This window comes from Clarias gariepinus, chromosome 10, assembly GCF_024256425.1.
Source record: "Clarias gariepinus isolate MV-2021 ecotype Netherlands chromosome 10, CGAR_prim_01v2, whole genome shotgun sequence".
Classification (NCBI taxonomy): domain Eukaryota; kingdom Metazoa; phylum Chordata; class Actinopteri; order Siluriformes; family Clariidae; genus Clarias; species Clarias gariepinus.
In genome coordinates this window covers 16,308,578-16,329,041 of record NC_071109.1, presented here as the reverse complement: position 1 = coordinate 16,329,041, position 20,464 = coordinate 16,308,578, and the positions used below count along the sequence as shown (strand labels likewise).

The following is a 20,464-nucleotide window of genomic DNA, read 5'->3' as shown; positions in this document are numbered from 1 at the left end:
AACAGTACCCAGAAATCAACCCAAACATTCTCAAAGATTAGCTTGCATTGTTCAGAATTTAGTACAGCTTCCAGTCTAGTACTAAAGTTGTTGCAGTTTTCCATAGAATGACCCCAGAGGTCCGTGGTCTCTTTGATCAAGTCGAAACAGTTGCCGGCCTCCTCCTAGTTGTGCCTGTGTCATCAGCAGAATCAGAAAGGAGTTTCAGCAGCCTCCGGAGGCTGAAAACATGGCTACGCAGCATGATGACGCAAACTTGCCCCAACAGTGTTGCTGAGTGCCATGTACATAAAGACAAGCTGGACAGGGTAAACAGAAAAAAAGGTTGCTGAGCAGTTTGTCTCTTGTAAGGAGAGCAGAAAGAGCACTTTTGGTTCTTTTAAATGAGAGATATAGTTGGTCATATATTATTTGGTCAGTTGTTGTTGTTGGTTGCATTTATATATGTACATAGTTGTTTATATTTTGGTTCTGAATATACAGTATGTTGTTTGTATGAAATGTTGTCTGTATATTTAGAGTAACAAAATAATTTTTCCCTGAGATTATTAAAGCTATCTGATTCTAAATCTTTAGCAACTCTAGCAAGTGTGTTCTGAGTGTGTTTTTAGTATCACTCTAGTATCACTATCACTCATTTAAATTGAAAGCTTTTTATATCTTGTATGTTAATACCTTTTGTACCCTTCTGTGATTGTATTTATCATTTTTATTGTTAACAAACAAACCACATTCATCCCCCACACTTTTGAAAAGCTTGCTACGCCCCTGTGTGTGTGAATGGGTTTTTTCACGCATGTGTTGTGTATGTGCGTTTGTGTGTGTTTGTTCGTGCACGCACTGTGTGCCTGTGTGTGAAACTAAAACAGGAGGAGGAATTACTCCCTACCCCTCTTGTCTTACAGAGTAGCCCTACTGTGCGGGATGACTTTCACACACACACACACACACACACACACACACACACACACACACACACACACACTAATGGAAACACTGTTTTATAGGGAAAATTAACGAGAAACCTCTGAGACTCGAGTGCCTGCACACTAACAGAATCATTACTGTAAAGTAAAAATAAAACAAATTAATTTGCACATTACCTTTGTTCGCTGCAGTTTTGTTCAGGCTTGGGCGTCAGTCCACTTTGCACAAAATTCTTTTATCATGTGCTTGATTGGCAACCACAAAGTAAGCAAAACTTATGCTGGGCGATGCACTCATGCCTTTGTTCAGCTGATAATGGCAGCTTGGGATGGCAATGTTTGTTGGAATTCCAAACAAATCGGACTTACAAACAAGCTCTCAGAATGAAACTCTTTCATATGTAGGAATGAGCTCTTACAGTGTTGTAATTTGACTATAGAACATGTGGCCATATTAAAGGCTTTGCAACATACCGTAGCCTCTAAAATATATAATAATTAACAGTCAAGCATTTCAAAGAATGTTAAAGCACCAAAGGAAAAAACGGTAAATACTATATAAATATTATGGATTCACTGGTATTTAAAAACAAAATGTATCCCAAATGCTGATTCTGACCGAAAGGTGTCAAAACACACAGTGCATTACAGTTTCTTGTGTATGGATTGCGTAGCTGCAGACTTATCAGGATGTCCATACTAATCCATGTCCATCACCAAAAGCGCCTACAATGGACCCTGGACCATGAAGCAACTGAAGAAGGTGGTGTGGTCTGATGAATGTTTTGTTTTACATCGCGTAGATGGCCGGATACATGTGCGTCATTTAACTGGGGAAGAGATTGGCAACAGGATGCACAATGCACACATACTCACACACACAAATAAAAACACAAAACAAATACACTGCATGTCCAAAAAAAAAAACACTTACATTTATCCATATTTGCTTTAAAACAAAATAGAGCTATTGACTCTGTAACCACCCTTCCTCTGCACAAGGAATAAAGCACATTAAGAAGGCAAGAAATGTCACAAACTCTTGATAATGCACACCTGTGAAATGAAAATCATACCAGGTGACTACCTTGTAAATCTGATAAGAGAATGCTTATTAAGGTGTCATTAAGGCTAAATGTAACTGCTTTAAAAAATCTGAAAAATAAAACATATTCTGGGTTGTTTGACACTTTTTGATTCCTTCATAATTGAATGTGTTTTTTTCATAGTTAGGATGTCTTCAGTATTAATTACATCAATATGTATTCAGTACATCTCTCAACGCCTGTATTCGAGTCTGCCCCTACAGAGTTTCTTTCAGACAGAATAACCTGGCCACAAATTGGCCCCAGCAGAATTCAGACAGACGAGATCACCTCTTGAGAGTCAGGGCGCCCTCCCGGGGACACATCAGCAAAAGCTTCTCACTGCCCAGCTGCATCAACTTCAGGGAGCATAAGCTCAGAGTACAAATACAGAACCACAAAGGGAGCCACACCTCCCCACACCACTCACTTACTTAGGGGAGTCGGGCATTTGCAGATGTTTCCTCTCTCAGTGCTCCATAATGTTTGAACACTCTCCTTACAGGGAGAGCTTAGGAATTAAGTAATGCTCTCTGGGACACCCCTGCTGTGTCAGATTTTTTTTTATCATGGACAGGTTGCATGGTGCCGTAGTCCTCAGCCTTCCCTGGGTATCACCTTATAGCTTGCAAATTGACTTGACCAGACATACCATCACAGGGTGGAGCTGCTCATGCGCCATGTCATGTCTATGCTCTGCATAGACTTTGCCCTGTAGACTTTGGGCTACTCGTCCTTCATGTTTTTCAAATTCATGACCCAGCGAAATTGTGTCAAATCAAGGGACACACTTTATTTGTTTTGTAAATTCATCGGTGCCAAGCCTAGCGTATGATGGGGGTTGCATCCCCTATCCAATGGGCAGACAGAGAAAGAACCAAACTCCTGAAATTGCTCTTTGATGTATCCCATGGATTAAACCCCTACCATTGGCATTCACTGGTATGTCCCCATTCCAGTGATGTTTGGGCTACCAGCCACCACCACCAAAGCAAGAAGAGAAGAGAGATGTTCCACCTGCACAATTTTTTTTACACTGCTGTAAACAGACATGATCATGGGCTTGAAGAACACTGCTACATTCTGCCAAAACTTATAAGGGACAAGCTGATCGGCAGCGCTGAAGGCCCCTATGTATCATATCGGTCAAAGGGAAATGATTGATATTAGGAACTATCTGACCCTTCATCATCACTAAGCGCCATCCTTCACCATCACTCTCTTGCTCCCCTACAACATGTGGCAGATCAATCCCACATTTCATGTCTCTTAGCTTAATCGCATTGTATCCTGCCAGAAAATATTCTACTTGCCAAGGACAATAAAGATTGGACTTTGGAGCAATTAATACAGTGGAGGAAATAAGTATTTGATTCCCTATAGATTTTCTAAGTTTTCCCACTTACAAAGAAATAAAGGGTCTATAATTTTTATCATAGGTTTATGGTATTTAAGAAGGTGCTACTAACAACAATGTGGTATGTGTATAAAAGACACCTGTCCACAAAATCTCTATCTTCCATTTAAACCACACCACCATCAGCAAGACCAAAGAGCTGTCAAAGCAAGTCAAAAACAAGATTTTAGACCTGCACAAGGCTGTAATGGGCTACAAGACCATCAGCTAGAAGCTTAGTGAGAAGGAGACAACTGCTGAAGCGATTATTTTCAAATGGAAGAAATACAAACTAACCATTCATGGCCCCATATGCAAGATTTCACCTCATGGAGTAAGAATAATAATGAAAAAAAAATGAGGGACCAGCCCAGGATACATGGGAAGAGCTTGTAAGTCTCAAGGCAGTTGAAAGCACAGTCACCAAACAAACCATTGGTAACACAATACGCCTGCATGGATTAAAATCCTTCAGTGCAGCAAGGCTTCCCCTCCTCAGGAAGACACATGTACAGATCCGTCTGAGGATTGCCAATGAACAGAGAAATTACAAGTACATTGAGGTTTGCCAATGAACAGAGAAAGATTGGAATAAACTGCTGTGGTCAGAAGAGACCAAAATTGAGCTCTTTGTCATCAACTTGACTTGCTGTTTTCGGAGAAAGAAAACTGCTGAGTATGACACTAAGAACACCACAGTCCCTACAGTCAAGCACGGAGGTGGAAACATTATGCTTTGGGGCTGTTTCTCTGCTAAAGGTACAGATTGACTTTGCTGCACTGAGGGGACAATGGATGAGGCCATGTGTTGTAAAATTTAGGATGAGAACCTCCTGAAAATGGGTCGTGGATGGGTCTTCCAGCATGAAAATGAGCCCAAACATACTGCCAAGGCAACTTAGGAGTGGCTCAAGAATAAGCACATTAAGGTCATGGAGTGGTCTAGCCAGTCTTCAGACTTTAATCCAATAGAAAAATTCACAGAAAAAGCTGTAACTTCGAGTTGCAAAGCAACAAGCAAGAATCCTTAAACATTTAAAGAAAATATGTAAAGAATAGTGGATTCAAATGCATCCCAAGATGTGTGCTAATCTGGTAAACAACTACAAGAAATGTCTTCCCACTGTGCTTTCCAGCAAGGGTTTCTCTACCAAGTACTAAGTCATGTTTTGTTTGGGGATCAAATACTTATTTCCCTCATTGAAATGCAACTTCATTTATAATATTTGTATCATGTGTTTTTTCTGGGTTTTCGGTTGATATTCTGTCTCAATCCTTTACCATAAATCTATGATAAAAAATTATAGACCCTTCATTTCTTTGTAAGTGGGCAAACTTAGAAAATGGAAAGTTCTAGAAAGTGGAGAGTTAACTCTATGTTAAAGCATACAGTATGGTTTTAGAATGAAATTTCCACAAGTTTAGAAGTGACCAATGCAATTACATAATTGAACTCCATTTGTGTCTATTCAATTAAATTTTATTTCTATATCGCTTTTAGCAATTTTCATTGCCGCAAAGCAGCTTTACACAGTCAAAAGAATTATTTAAGTTTGTATGAAATGTGAATTTGTATGAATCAAAATGGTCAGTTTGTCCCTGGTGAGCAAGCCGAGGGCGACAGTGGCAAGGAAAAACTCCCTGAGGTGGTAATAGGAAGAAACCTTGAGAGGAACCAGACTCAACAGGGAACCCATCCTCATTTGGGTGAAACAGAAAGCAGTAAATGATCTGCATTTATACAGTGTGTAGGGTGGGAGGCAGTTCAGCTATAATAGCTGATGTTAATTGATGTTAATATGGAGTCCAGGTAGTTATTGAAGACCCAGGTAGATGGGTAAGAAGTTCCAGTCCTGAACTATCGAACTGTCAAGTCCCCAGAGAAACAGCTGCCAACACCAGTCAAGGCCAGAACCATTTTCTAGGTAGAGAGAATGATCCCCAGACACCAGACGCATTCCAGAGAGACACATGGGGCATCCATGTGACGAGATCTTCAGCCAGAAGCGGGGCAACAGGATGGGTCAGACAGGTCCGGAGGGCAGAGGGAGTCTGGATCACTGGCAGCTCAGGAACGACATGTGTAGCTCGACAGAGAAAGAGTGAAAGGGGGAGACAGGAGGAGAGAGGAAAGAGAAAGAGGGGGGGAAAGAGAAGAAGAGGAGAGAAGGCAGTTAGGTATGGTCACAGTCACACAATGTATAATGTGAATGTATATTAACTGTAGAGTGCAAGCAGAGACTCCGGCAGGACTAACTATGACAGCATAACTAAAGGGGAGAGCCAGAAGGAAACACAGACATGAGGGCTTCCTGAGATGTAAAGCAAACACTCACCTCACCGTCAGCAAACCTGAGTGATCAATGAGAGTGAGGAAGACAGCATCCAAACATACCAGTTCACCATAATACTCTACGTCCATGAGTCCCCCAGATCTGCTCCTTTACCTATGGCAAATCTATTTATAAAAAACGCGGTACTGACAAGCAGCCTGCATCCTTTGATCGAAGTAGGCGTGGCGGTTCGTAAGACACTAGCAGTTCGCTTAGGTACTGCGGCGCGGGACCATTGAATGCTTTATATGTCAAGAGTAGTATTTTAAAATCAATGCGAAATTTCACAGGGAGCCAATGCAGTGAAGATAAGATAGGGATGATGTGCTCATATCTTCTGGTTCTAGTGAGGACTCTCGCTGCTGCATTCTGAACTAGCTGAAGCTTATTTATGCATCTAGCTGAACAACCAGACAGTAAGGCATTACAATAGTCCAACCTAGAGGTGATAAAGGCATGAACTAGTTTTTCTGCATCGTTAAGCGACAATAAATTTCTTATCCTGGCAATATTTCTGAGGTGAAAGAATGCTATTCTGGTAATATTATCAACATGAGCTTCAAATGAAAGGCTGGAATCAATAATCACACCAAGGTCTTTCACTGTTGCATTTGATGGAACAGAAAGGCCATCTAAAGTTACGGTGTGATCTAAAATTTTACTCCTAGCTGTATGCGGTCCTATGACTAGAACCTCTGTCTTATCCGGATTTAGCAGAAGGAAGTTAATTAGCATCCAATTTCTTATGTCCTGCACACATTGCTCAATTTTAGTAAGCTGTTTTTTCTCATCAGGTTTTGCTGAGACATATAACTTTTTATCGTCAGCATAACAATGAAAACTAATACCATGCTTACGGATTATGTTGCCCAGAGGAAGCATGTAAAGGGAAAAAAGCAGTGGACCTAAAACTGAACCCTTTGGAACGCCAAACTCCACTAGAGAACATGCAGAATAATCACCATTTAAGTCTACATACTGATAACGGTGGGTCAGATAGGATATGAGCCAGGAGAGGGCTGTACCCTTAATTCCTACTACATTTTCTAATCTGTGAAGAAGAATAGCGTGATCAACGGTGTCAAAAGCTGCACTGAGGTCGAGTAATACAAGCATAGTTACACAACCCTGATCAGAGGCCAATAGGATGTCATTTACTACTTTAACGAGTGCTGTCTTTGTACTGTGATGAGGCCTAAATCCTGACTGATACAGTTCATGTATGCCATTTCTATGTAGATATGAGCATAGCTGCTCCGCTACTATCTTTTCCAGAATCTTAGAGATAAAGGGGAGGTTTGATATTGGCCTGTAACTGGATAGCTGACAGGGGTCGAGGTCAGGTTTCTTAATTATTGGTTTGATAACTGCTAATTTAAAAGATTTTGTAACATAACCAATGCTGAGTGAAGAATTAATTATTCTCAACAGGGGTTCTATTATTGCTGGTACAATCTGTTTAAGAAAATGTGTCGGTACAGGATCTAATATACAGGTTGATGAATTTGCAGAAGAGATGAGTGAAATTAGTTCATTCTCTTCAAGGGGAGTAAAGTATTCTAGGTTCTGATCTGACATGGCTAGATTAACATCTGCATCAATTACATTGTTCGGTTTCAAAACCTCAATTTTATGCCTAATATTTACAATTTTATTGTTAAAAAAGTTCATGAAGTCCTCACTATTGCATGATGTTGTTGTGGAGATTTCTGCAGTGGTCTTATTTCTGGTTAATTTGGCTACAGCATTAAATAAAAATCTAGGATTATTTTTGTTATTTTCTATAAGAGTGGAGAGATATGTTGATCTAGCTACATTAAGAACTTTTCTATAGTTCAGGATGCTCTCCTAATTTTTCCTTAGTTCAGGATGCTCTATCTTACCATTTGTTTTTCTTATTGTCTTTTTTCCAACCTTTCACGGGCAGGTTGGCAGAAATGGAAAGCCAGAGCTGCTCTTTCTTTACCGACAGTCTGTCTCCTGATGAAAGTTTGTGAGTATGCTACCTGCCATTCCTGCACACAGAAACCTTTCATTTATTCCCTTGGTTGGCTTTCTAGTAGAAAAAGTGGCAAACAAATGGAATTAAAATATATTTTTAGCACACCATAATGGCTGAAAAGTAGGTACACTCTCTGTATGCACACTGCAAATACAGTTCCTTCTAAAAGTATTGGAACAACAAGGCCACATATTGTGTTAGGTTAGGGATCAAAAGATGAATAGAAAAAAGATCAGGATTTCGGTTAAAAATTCCTGATATTTACAACGGTGTAAAAATTCTTGAACAATGCAAATTTTTGTTTAAACCCACCCATTTTACAAGTATTCAAAAATACTTGCAGCTGTATTTGGCTGTTATTTTTTAGTGTGACAGATTTATGCAATCTACTTTTAATGTTATGGCTAGACAGTATATAGACAGTACACACTTGTACACACATGTAAACACTGGTCAGCTATAACATTAACACAATCTTCCTAATATTATGTATGTTTTCCTTGTGCTGGCAAAACAGCTCTGAACCAATAAGGAAGGGGCTCCACAAGACCTCTGAAGGGTTCTATGGTATCTGGCAACCAGACATTAGCAGCAGATCTTTCAAGTGCTGTAAGTTGCAAGGTGGAGCCATCATGGATTGGACATATTTGTCCAGAATATTGCACAGATGCTTGATTCTGGGGAATCTGGAGGCCAAGTCAAAACCTTAAACTCTTTGTCATTATTTTCTTAAACTATTCTTGAACTTTTTTTCTTTAGTGTGGCAAGACATATTATTAAAAGAATAATAAAAGAAGCCACTGCAGTGTTTCCCACAGGTCTGAAATATACTTGCAATGGTAGCCAGAGGCAAGAGCCCACCTTACCTGCCAGTACAAAAGTGTTCCACTACGTACAACAAATACACATAGCTATTTTGATTTATTATATATTTCTATTAATTTTACATTTCAGAGATCGAACATACTAACCGTTACCTCTATCTCCCTATATGCGAAGAGTCAGATAAAGTAAAAAATTAATACAGTTGTTGGTGAAAAAAGATGACGCTCGGCAACCCATAAAAACCATTTTAGCCATTTTTAAAGCATTATTATGTTTTAATAAATATATATATATATATATATATTTAGGGGTCAGGGTTGTGCAATATATAGTGGCATATCCTATATATTATAGTACATTGTATAATATATATTTAATTTCATGTTAACCAACTATACAAACATGATTGACCAAAAAAAAAAACAGAGGGAAAGTGATTCATAAGATCACAAGTTTTTTATGGTTGTTTTTAATTGTTTCTGTGACATAACTTTGGTTCTACATATTAAAAAACCCAAATGCAATGTTTTATGTCTGTCAACACATGTGCAGGACTTTCATATACTGTAAGCATTTATTTTAATTTTTTTATTGGACACTGACCAATGCCTTTCCAAGTATACTCTAAATGTGGAAAGCACTGCACTGCATTTAGTGAATACCATTGCCATGCTGAGATGTATTTAGACAGCAACAATGTTTAGAAATCTCAGGAGCTATGGTTACCAGCAAAACATTTCCCAGACCATCACGTTGCGTCCACCAGCTTGCTTTCATCCCATAGTTCATCCTAGTACTATGTGTTTCCCACACTTGCATCCAGCTGTACACATGATGCAAAGAAAACATGACTCATCAGACCAGGCCAGCTTATTATTTTTCACCATTAATTCCCCCTGGTGTTTTGGACATGCTCTGGCCCAGTTATCTAGCCATAAAATTTGGCTTTTTTCAAAGTCCTTAAAGATCATTATGCTTTTCCATTTTTTCCTGCTTCCAACACATTGACTTTAAAAACCATTTGTTTACTTGCTGCCTAATGTACAGTATCTCACCCCTTAAGGTACCATTATCACCAAATATTTAATGCTATTTCCTACACCCATCAGTTTTTTTAAGGTTATGAGGGATCAGTATATGTTTATTTGTAGTGGCTTAATGCTATATAATAGGCCAGTGAGCCAGCTTTCCCTGGGCCTTGGAAAGATTTAGGCCACATCCCCTTTTTGACTCACCTGAAGATCATAGGACCTAGCACTGGACAGCTTGAGACTTTTCCAGACAAGGTTAAAGGTTTTATGAGCTCTGGGGAGGGGAAAAATGAACTGGGTTGTGTCCTGGGACTTTTTAAGGACATTAGAATGCCTAGGGCTTTGAGCCACTTCTGGGTGTCTGTGACATTCTGAGGTTTACTTAGGCTCTTCAAGGTTTGAAGGTGTGGAGCATTGCCTCAATGGGCATTAGAAAGACTCAGGCCATGCCAAGGCATCTCAGTCTGAAGGTCCAGGACGTGATTACCATAAAGAGGTCTGTAGCATTACAGTGAGTGTCATTTTTGCAAATGGCCCATGAAATGTTACAGATAATTTCTCTAAACATTTCATATCATATGATATTGAGTTAATGAGTTGAGGATCGGTATGGGCCAGTCATGTGTTACATTGTCACTAGAGTCAGAATTTGATAAACACATCGACTTTGACAAACCGGTGGATAATTTTGACCCGTTGCCAATTGTGTTGGATTTTTTTAAAAATCAGTTAGACTTTGGATTACAAGCATAATTCATTCTGGAAGCGTACTTGTATATCAAATCACTCATATATTTTAAAATTTCCATCATAAGAAATAATAGAAACTCTATAATAGATTAATTATAGAAGAAAATAATAGATTAATTCCAAAACCCAAAAATATTTATACAAAAATTAATTAATACAAAATGTAAAGTAAAAATAAAACAAATTAACCTGCACTTTACCTTTGAAAAGAATCCTGACAGAGCAGTATTTCTGTTAGTGTGTGTGTGAAGCTGAAGTTAGATGAGAGAGGAGAGGAGGAGGGAGGGGGCTACAGTGTAGGACAACTGTTAAACACCCACATGCATACAAACACACACAACCTAATGGAAACACTGCTCTGTCGAGAAACAAAAACTCTCTTTAATGACATTTACGTGTGCGCACGCACGCACACACTAACTTAATCACTGCTTTCTGACACAGAGTTGGAGACTCTGGAAACTGGATCCTTAACAAGGAATCTTTCTAATGACACTTGCTTTTGCTTTACAATGCGCGCACATTCTTGGTCACAATGTTATAATAAACAGTGCACATGCACACAGATGTTGACTATACGAGTGATGCACGTGCACTGAGACCAAGCATCTTGCTGCGTGTGAGAGAGAAGAACTATTGGTGATAATCGGCACACAAAGCACATGCGAACTAATCGTATTTCAAGATCTTGCTTGTTTGTCAAGTAAAAATTTGTTTAAAAATTTTTGCTTGTGTTGCAAAAATGCTTGTAGACCAAGTAAATCCAAGGTTTCACTGTTTATAGTAAAAACGCATATTCTTGAAATTTCAGAATCTTTATTAAAAATGAACATGACAGAACACTTGATGGTATTTTTAATGTTAGTGTATCAGGCTTTTAAAAGAACAATGTTTTTTAGTTCAGTGTGTGCTAACTCTTGTCCACAACTGATTAGGGATGAAGATCAGTACCTCCTACGTCATTCCAGCCCTGCCCTTGAACATGACTGTGCATCTGGTCAGCACTTCCTTACCAAACTTGACTGCCACAACAAAGAGGAACTGCAGCAAACACTGGCCCATTTGGAAAATGAGAATAGGTATGGTATCGCTGTATACATGGACTCCCTTTCACACACACTTTTTCTGGAAAACCTAAATTAGAATATGGTGTATATTTGCAAATTATTTCAGTGACGAGGAATGATGGCCAAAAAGCTCATCTGACTTACATGCTTGTTAGGTTTAAAAATTGATGATGAAACACTTCATCTGTCCGCTGAAATTTGACATGCTCACTTTTCAGCTTAGACACAGTGACCGACCAAGAGAGACAACAAACATATACACACAATTGCTGTTTAAATGTTCTCTAGTTTATTCATAGAAGATGATGTTTTTAAGTCCTAAGACAAATGCCCTGAACACATACATACATACATACATACATACATAAATACATACATACATAATGCTAATAGGAACATGAGCCTTTTCTATGAAAATCCAAGGGAACACAGACACCTAACAGTAAATTATTAAAGTATTGCCATATAAGGAATAAATACATCTAAAGTGTCAAAAAACACTAACAATACTAAAATGTCTTTGAAATATTTCAAGCCAGAATATGAACGAAATGTACCTGCATTTTTACCCCCTGTGCCAACTGAACTAATGAGTAATAATTTGCATCACCTATTAGTATTGACATCTTCTGCATTAAAGTCCTGTAACCTTCAGCACATCCCAAACCTTGACACAACAGCAGAAAGATGAATACTGTCAAAGATGTTGATGATGCAGATGTAAACAGGTTTCTTTATTAACATACATAATTGCAAAACCAAAACAAACCTAAGAACTCTGGCTATGGACAGAGAGCCATGACTAATAACAATTAGCACAAACATGAAATCTACCATGAACACGATAGCAACATGCTTCATGACAACAATAACACAAAATACCGGACCCAGACTGTCAAAATTAAGAAACTTATATATTTTTACTAATTAGATCATCCGGCGTAAAAACCTGTGCCAAGTTGTAGTGCGGACTGGGTATTCCGCTGTGGTGACACCTTGCCGGGAGCAGCCGAAAGATCAACAACAACAAGAACATAACAGGCAACTGGAAATAATATGGAAGTAATCCAACTAAATTCTGACCTCAAAACTGAGGAATGCTGGGACCTGATGTCTGAGTCAGCATAAAAGTCCTCAACAACACAAAGTCTCCAGGAGATGATTTTCATAATAATAATAATAATCAAAATAATAATAATAAATTAATAAATAAATAAAAACTTCTGTTCATTTGGTCCAGTGTCAGTTTCTGGGCTCCATTCAAATATGTTGAGCATAAAGCAAGCTTAATTTTAAACATCTGCAAGACATCTCCAACATTTAGCAGACACTATTAAAATGCTATTAGTATTGTAATAAGAATATAGCATTGCAATAGCTGCAAATATGCAAGGGTAGATAGAACATATCCCTTTTTGCACATATTTTTATTGCAGTGCTATTATTGAAATAACAATCACTCCAATCAGAATTCTTGCGTCTCTTACGCCACTGTATACCCTCCATCCCTTTTCACACATCCATTTAAGCCTTTCCCCAAATAATTTCTTTCTAAAAGTTTAAGGGTACTTTGTTCTAACTTCATAATCCAAGAAATAATAAGTCTTCTGAATTATGGGGAAGAATGATGGGGAGAATGACATTCCTATTTTCCCTGTTGATTAGAGTGTGACTAACCAATTTCAGACATTTACTTTAAGAATTTTTACTCTACAGTTTTTATATTTTTTCTATATGTCACTTTTTGTGCTGCTGTATTATTTAATAATTATTTCAATGGCTGTAAAACTACTAGGGATAACTCACACACTAATGTTGTGTTTCCTTTAGCATTTGTTTAAGTCCAGTAAATCTTGGCATTGTCTTCCTGTAATATGCCCAAACCATCAGGGGGAAAAAAAATCAACTGATGAGATAACCTGGTCATTCAGTTAAGTAAGGTAGTTAACTGATGCATTTTATTCCCACATATCTTTGCTGAGTTTAGTCCTTGGCAGGTGCCAAACAAATTGGGCAGGATGGGAGCACCCAAAAGCAGACACACCACACAAAAATAAAAGTTTTAAATTCTTAGTGATGAATTTACAGAATGATGGGAAGAAAAGCATGAGCAATGTTTAGTCTAAAAGCAGCAAGCATAGTACGTCTCAAGCTTACAAAGTGCTTATAAATACTGTTAAAAAACGTGTTCCTGTTTGCAATAAGTTTGATTCGAAACAAGTTCATAAATTAGTTCATAAATAATGGACTAGCACCAGGCGTTTACATAGTGAAATGTAAAACGTTTGATTGATGCAGCACATGGTGAACTTGCATTTCTTAAAATGCACTGTCATATTTGATCATACACATTAGCATCATTAGGATTTGTCATTTGGAAACATCATTTGGATTTGTAAAGGATCTACTTCTATTTATGTACACTTACAGCTCTTACAGCTTTCCAAATCAGTGCTAAGAACTGAGAGCCATGATCAGAGACAATGTCGAAGGAAAATCCATGCAGACAGAAGATGTGGAGGATAAACTTGAGAGTCGGGCTGCTTCCTTGCTTTAATTTAATTTAATACAATTTTATTTGTATAGCGCTTTTAACAATTGTCATTGTTGCAAAGCAGCTTTACACAATCAAACGACTTATTTAAGTTTGTATGAAATGTGAATGTATATGAATCAAAATGGTCAGTTTGACCCCGGTGAACCAGCCGAGGGCGACAGTGGCAAGGAAAAACCTCCTGAGATGGTAATAGGAAGAAACCTTAAGAGGTACCAGACTCAACAGGGACCCCATGAGGGAAACTCATTTGGGTGAAACAGATAGCAGGAATTGATCTGCATTTATACTGTGTGTTAGGTGGCAGGCAGTTCAGCCATAATAGTTGATGTTAATTGATGATAATATGGAGTCCAGGTAGTTATTGGAGACTCAGGTAGACTTGTAGGAAGTTCCAGTCCTGAATTATCGAACAGTCAAGTCCTCAGAGAAACTGCTGCCAACACCAGACGCATGCCAAGGGGACACACGGGGCATCCATGTGACGAGATCTTCAAGCAGAAGCGGGGCACCAGGATGGGTCAGACAGGTCTGGAGGGCACAGGGAGTCTGGATTACTGGCAGCTCAGGAATGGCATGTGTAGCGTGACAGAGAGAGAGAAAGAGTGAGAGGAGGAGAGAGGGAAGAGAGAGAGCAGAAGAGGAGAGATGGCAGTTAGGTCACAGTCACATAATGTATAATGTGAATGTATATTTACTGTAGAGTGCAAGCAGAGACTCTGGCAGGACTAACCATGACAGCATAACTAAAAAGGGAGAGCCAGAAGGAAACACAAACATGGTGTAAGGCAAACAATCACCTCACCGTCAACAAACCTGAGTGATCAATGAGAGTGGGGAAGACAGCGTCTAAACATACTAGTTCACCATAATACTCTACGTCCACGAGTCCCCCAGATCTGCTCCTTTACCTAAGGCAAATTTATTTATAAAAATGCTTGATTAAATAAATTGGTTTTAAGCCTGGACTTAAACACTGCGACTGTGTCCCAAACACTATTTGGAAGACTATTCCATAATTTTGGGGCTTTGTAAGATAAAGCTCTGCCCCCAGCTTTAGTTTTCATAATACGCAGTACTGACAAGCAGCCTGCATCCTTTGATCGAAGTAGGCGTGGCGGATCGTAAGACACTGGCAGTTCGCTCAGATACTGCCGTGCAAGACCATTTAATGCTTTATTTGTCAAGAGTAGTATTTTAAAATTAATGCGAAATTTCACAGGGAGCCAATGCAGTGAAGATAATATAAGGGTGATTTGCTCATATCTTCTGGTTCTAGTGAGGACTCTCGCTGCTGCATTCTGGAACTTCCAACTTTATGGAAGCTTCGGCAAGATAAATAAATGGGAAGACTTGGAAAAGTGCTTCACTACAGTTAGGATGCAGATGTTGTCTTCAAATTTGGGGAGGCCAATGTGTGACCAAGGCTGATGAGGAACCAGGAGTGATCTCAGAAAACCAGCAGGGAGTTTATAACTTGACTTGTTTGTGCAGGGATAACAGGCTGCTACAGACCCCAGAACATCATCTTTCATGTAGGAGAACCAGAATTGTTGCTGGAGGAGGGATAGGGTGTGGTCACCCCCTGGATGATAGGCCACCATAGATCTCTATTCTTATCTATCCTTATATCTTCAAGATTCAAGATTATCTCTATTTTTATCTATCCTTATATCATCAAGATTCAAGATAAAGAACTTTATTAATCCCAGAGAAAAATAGCTTATTCTTGGTTACAGTTGCTCACAGTTGTTATCAAGTAGAAAGAAAAAAGTACTAAATAACAAAAAATTAAATAAAAAGAGTCTAAAAACAGTAAGTACCATATTGCATATTGCAAAGAGTCCTAAAACCGTACCGTATTGCACACTAAACTTTTGAATACTTTAAATGAAGACACTAAATATGCCATTATGACATTATTGCACACTAAATATGACCCAAGAGCATTTGTAAATATTGCACAGTAATCTAAGATATGTATGTAATATTGTTTTATTATATGTAATATTTTTTTACATATTTTATGTTTCCACCTCTACCACAAACTAAAGGGAAGAGTCTGGAATGGTTGGAATGGTTAGAATGGTTAAGCTGGTCAGCCTGTTTGTTCCAGAGAAAAGGGACTTAGTTGAGAAGAGCTGCAACTGAACTGTAAACTTTTCGCAGGTTTAGCATGGTGAAAACACATAAAAGAGCTTGAAGGCCGTAGGCATGCGGGGAAAAGGATAGCCATTTTTAATATATATATATATTTTTTAGAGCACAATAGTCAGTGCAAGGGTGTAGAGACTCTGTAAAAAGATGGCAGGTCCCGCTGGGGAACAGGAAGGTTGGATGATTCCAGCAGTTAGTAAGTCAGTCATGTATTGGTTCATCACTTCTCACTCTGGTGAAAAGAGAGAGAGTACAAGCGGGATGCGGGGTTGTCTTTGGAAGGATGTCGATAGCACAATCATTCAATTAAATTTTACTGTATAGCCCTTTAAATAATGGTCATTGTTGCAAAGCAGCTTTACAGAATCAAAAGACAATTATTGAAATAAGAATGAAGTGCGTAAGCGGATAGGTACCAATCAAAAGGATTAGATTGTCCCTGATGAGCAAGCTGATGGTGATGCTTGCAAGGAAAAACTTCCTATGGTAGTTGAATGAAACCAGACTCAACCCATCCTTATTTGGGTAATAACAATTATAAGGTCTGTGCTATGACGAGGAGGGGCATGTTACTGCACACCTGCCTGTCAGATTACTCCAATAGAATGTCAGAGAGGTCAGAAAAATTCCTTTTTGATGGCAGGGTGTGAGTAGTGGGCGATGGCAGTTTGGAGGCATGAAGACAGGCAGGTGGGGCTCCAGTTAAGGATTGTGTTCTTTGTCCAGTCTTTGTGGGGGATATGTCTGATTAGCCAAGGAAAACCAAGAGTGACAGGGTGGTTGGAAGGAGGGTGCCTGATTTGGAGCCTTCCATGACACGGAAGAAGATTGTTTTGACATGGGAGCCGTACGGTGAGTAATGTGTGGTAGGGAACTACCTTGAGGGCATGGACTCCAAAGGCTGTGGAGGATTGTCACAAATATGCAAAGAAAAAGATTTGAATGTACACTACCGCTGAAAAGTTTGAGATCACATGCAAATTTCTTTATTTTCGTTTAGTGATTTATTTTGTACATTCAACAAAACAATACTGGAGATTTCAAAACTATGAAATAACAGATATGAAAATAAGAAAATTATGTAGCAACATCAACAGACAGTTGTTATTTTAGGACACAGAGGTTAACCTTTCTGGAATAGTTCTTGCAAGAAATGCATCGTCAAGTGCTTTTACAAAACACATCAAGCACCATGATGAAATTGCCTCTCAGGAGGGCAAGAATAAAACTTACCTCTGCTGCAGAGGAAAAGTTAATTTAGAGTTACCAGCTTAAAAAAAATCACCAATTAACAATACCTCGAAATACAGCCATTATAAAGGCTATACAAATGATGAGTAGCAGACACACTCAACATTAACTGTTCAAAGATTATTGCATATTCAGCATTGCTTTGCAATAAATAAAGAAATAAAAATTAGGAACGAACATGGAGTTAGAAAGTGATCCCAAACTTTTGGGGGTTTAGTGTATTTTATCTCAGACTGCATTAAACATGGTGACACAATGGTTTAGTGGTTAGCACTATGGCCGTGCACCTCCAGGGTTTAGGTTCAAATCCCACCTCAAGTCTGTGTACAAGGAGTTCAGGTACATGGAGTTCATGTTCGCCCTGTGCTTGTTAGGTTTCCTCTGGGTGCTCCAGTTTCCTCCCACAATCCAAAGACATGCAGGTTAGTGCATGCCTGTAGTGTGTGAGCAAGCATGTGTGTATGTGCGGGGATGGATTGGCACCTCGTCCAGGGCGTACCACCATGTGCTCCTGGGATATGCTCCAGGCCCCTCACAAGTACAAGATAAAGCTGTATCAATAATAAGTGAGTGAGTGCATAAAACATGAATTTATGATGCCTGAACGTTATAGGTATGTTTAATAAAAGTAATTTGCTTATCACCAGTTGTTCTGGACCTTTGAATATTAGGTTTAAGAACGACGTTCAAAATCTCTTTGTCCAGAAATTCTAAGGGTGTCAAAAACCTTTTAATCCAAACAGCCCAGCAAAATCTGTGAACATTGATCTAAGTCTCTTTGTCCAAAAATCGAAATTGTGTCAAAACGTTTAATCCGCAGACAGGCAAGTTCTGTTAACGATCATCAAGTCTGTTTATACAGAATCAGAAGCGGGTTGAAGACCTTAAATCCAAAACACAGTACATCAAACAAATCCATGAAGCACAACTCTCTTTGTCCATATATCAGTTGCCAGAAGTCTTGACAAAGACTAGGCAAGAAAATGTCACAAGTCAAGAAATTATTCCAACAAGGAAGAGACAGATTCATCTTTTTAAAGCAGAAGTGGAAACAGTTGTGTGGGAAAGGCAGTGCGAGAAATTCATAGGAAGAAAAAAGGAAAATATGTAAGGTAAATAGGCTGGAGCTAGGACAGGCGATCTTACAAACTGGTTCAGACTGTGACACCACATTTTATAATGTTTTATTCCAGTGAAATGTATTGCAGATGTTGACTGTACATGAATGCTGGGGTAACAGCCGTAACAATAAGAGACTGGAATTTTATAAATTTTTTCTTCATTCATTTTAAGAGCCACTATCAAATGTTTTGATATGCCACAATATAATTATTTTTTTAAAATAATAAAGTAGTAGTATACCTTTTTAAATAAAGAACTCGGCTGCCTTTTATTTTCTAGAAAACTAAGTGTAAATTTACAAATTCTTTATGGGTGCCTGATGTCAGCCTGTGATGACATGACTGGAAGCTTGATCGAGACAAACAAAAGAGATGGCAGTCAGTAGATGTTTGCTTCTGAAAGATTCTATGTGAAAACACTGATGATGAAATATCAATTTGAACCATAATATCTTGGAACGAGAGGCAAACTCCAGTATTAGCTCTATTTGGAATTTGGAGCTTGCAGAGAGCCAATTACAAGCAGCAAAGATCTACAGTATATGTACAGCTCGGGCTGTCTTCCAAATGGGCACTATACACTATACATGTAGTTCTGGGCTTTGCAAAACACATTTTCTTAGCGAGCAACAAATAAAAACTACAGAAACATCTTTACACATACATCACTTCTGAGATGACTCACTTTGGATTTTTCATTTAAATCATAATCTGTATATAAGAATGTTTACTACTTCTAATAATAATTTAAGAAAGCTGTTGTGAAAAGTGATGGATACATATGTGCAGGATGCTACAGGGTGAGTACCGGCGACTGAAGTGGAAGCATGAGGAGGCTGCAGCAGCCACACCACAGCTTGTGGAGGGCATCTCAGGCTTGGGCTTGTCACTTGGACAGCAGGATGAGGAGCTCCTGGCAGAGGCTCGAATACTGAGGCAACATAAGAGTCGTCTTGAGACACGCATGCAGATATTGGAAGACCACAACAAGCAATTGGAGTCACAGCTCCATAGGCTCAGGGAGCTACTGCTACAGGTGAGGATGAGCATCTAATAACTAATTTTGTCTACATTTGCTGTTTAAAGAATTGTGTTTATAAATGCCATTATTGGAAAAGGAAAAGAAATTAAAGACTTAAGAGAAATTAAGACTCTGTAGTAGGTTTTCTCAGTTAAATATAAAAAAAAACTGAAATACCGTTGAAAATACCGCTGATTATCAACACGGGAATGAATGGTGCATTGCCCAAGTGCAAGTTTATCTTGGTGCTAAACTATTTGCTTTGGGTGAAAGCGCCATCTAGCGATCAATGTGTGTCAGCAACAGCTTCCTATTCAAAACAATAGGCGGTCAAATGACCGCTGAACTGCGTTATAAGTAGGTGACACTGGCATGGCGCTTCTAGTGTTAATGTGTTGGGTTATATGAAGGGAGAAAAAGAGAGCTGATAACGAGAGCTAATGAAAAAGTGGTTGAAGATGATTAAGGGAGCAGTGTTAAGGGAACGTTACTTTTTAAAGTAACTAATTACTTTTATTTTGTAATGAAATCAGTTACATTACAGCGTTACTTTCTGATAAAAGTAACTAGTTAGAGTACTTTTCCATTGCAGAAAATTAAAACTCTTTTGTAATTCCAAATGCATGTTGTTTTAGTCAAGACCTTTATTATTAGTCTACCATCATGGCCCATAATCTGTTAACCACTAATACCCCTATCTCACCTACGCGGTTTCACGCGGTGGCCGTAATTATGGTTCATCATGATTTACCGTGAGTTTTGACGCTGTGATTAGGTTTCCATCTTTTTGCGTGTCAGTCCTCGCATAGTCAAAACGTATAGGTGAGATTGGGGTATTACAGCAGCAATAACAGGGACAGAGCTTGTACAGTAGGACAACTTTCACACTTACACACACTAACGGATTGGGAATGACTGCTGTCTGGATCACGGTTTACATAAATT

The 20,464-nt window shown here is 38.7% G+C and overlaps 1 protein-coding gene across 1 annotated transcript in view; it reads left to right on the top strand.

The window, feature by feature from the left end:
• drp2 (dystrophin related protein 2) overlaps positions 1–20,464 on the top strand; it is a 205,699-nt gene that overhangs the window by 177,187 nt on the left and 8,048 nt on the right. The window contains exons 18-20 of the mRNA XM_053506582.1: positions 7,668–7,733; positions 11,284–11,427; positions 19,288–19,534. Of these exons, the coding sequence (XP_053362557.1) occupies positions 7,668–7,733; positions 11,284–11,427; positions 19,288–19,534 (457 nt within the window). The remainder of the gene's footprint in view (positions 1–7,667; positions 7,734–11,283; positions 11,428–19,287; positions 19,535–20,464) is intronic.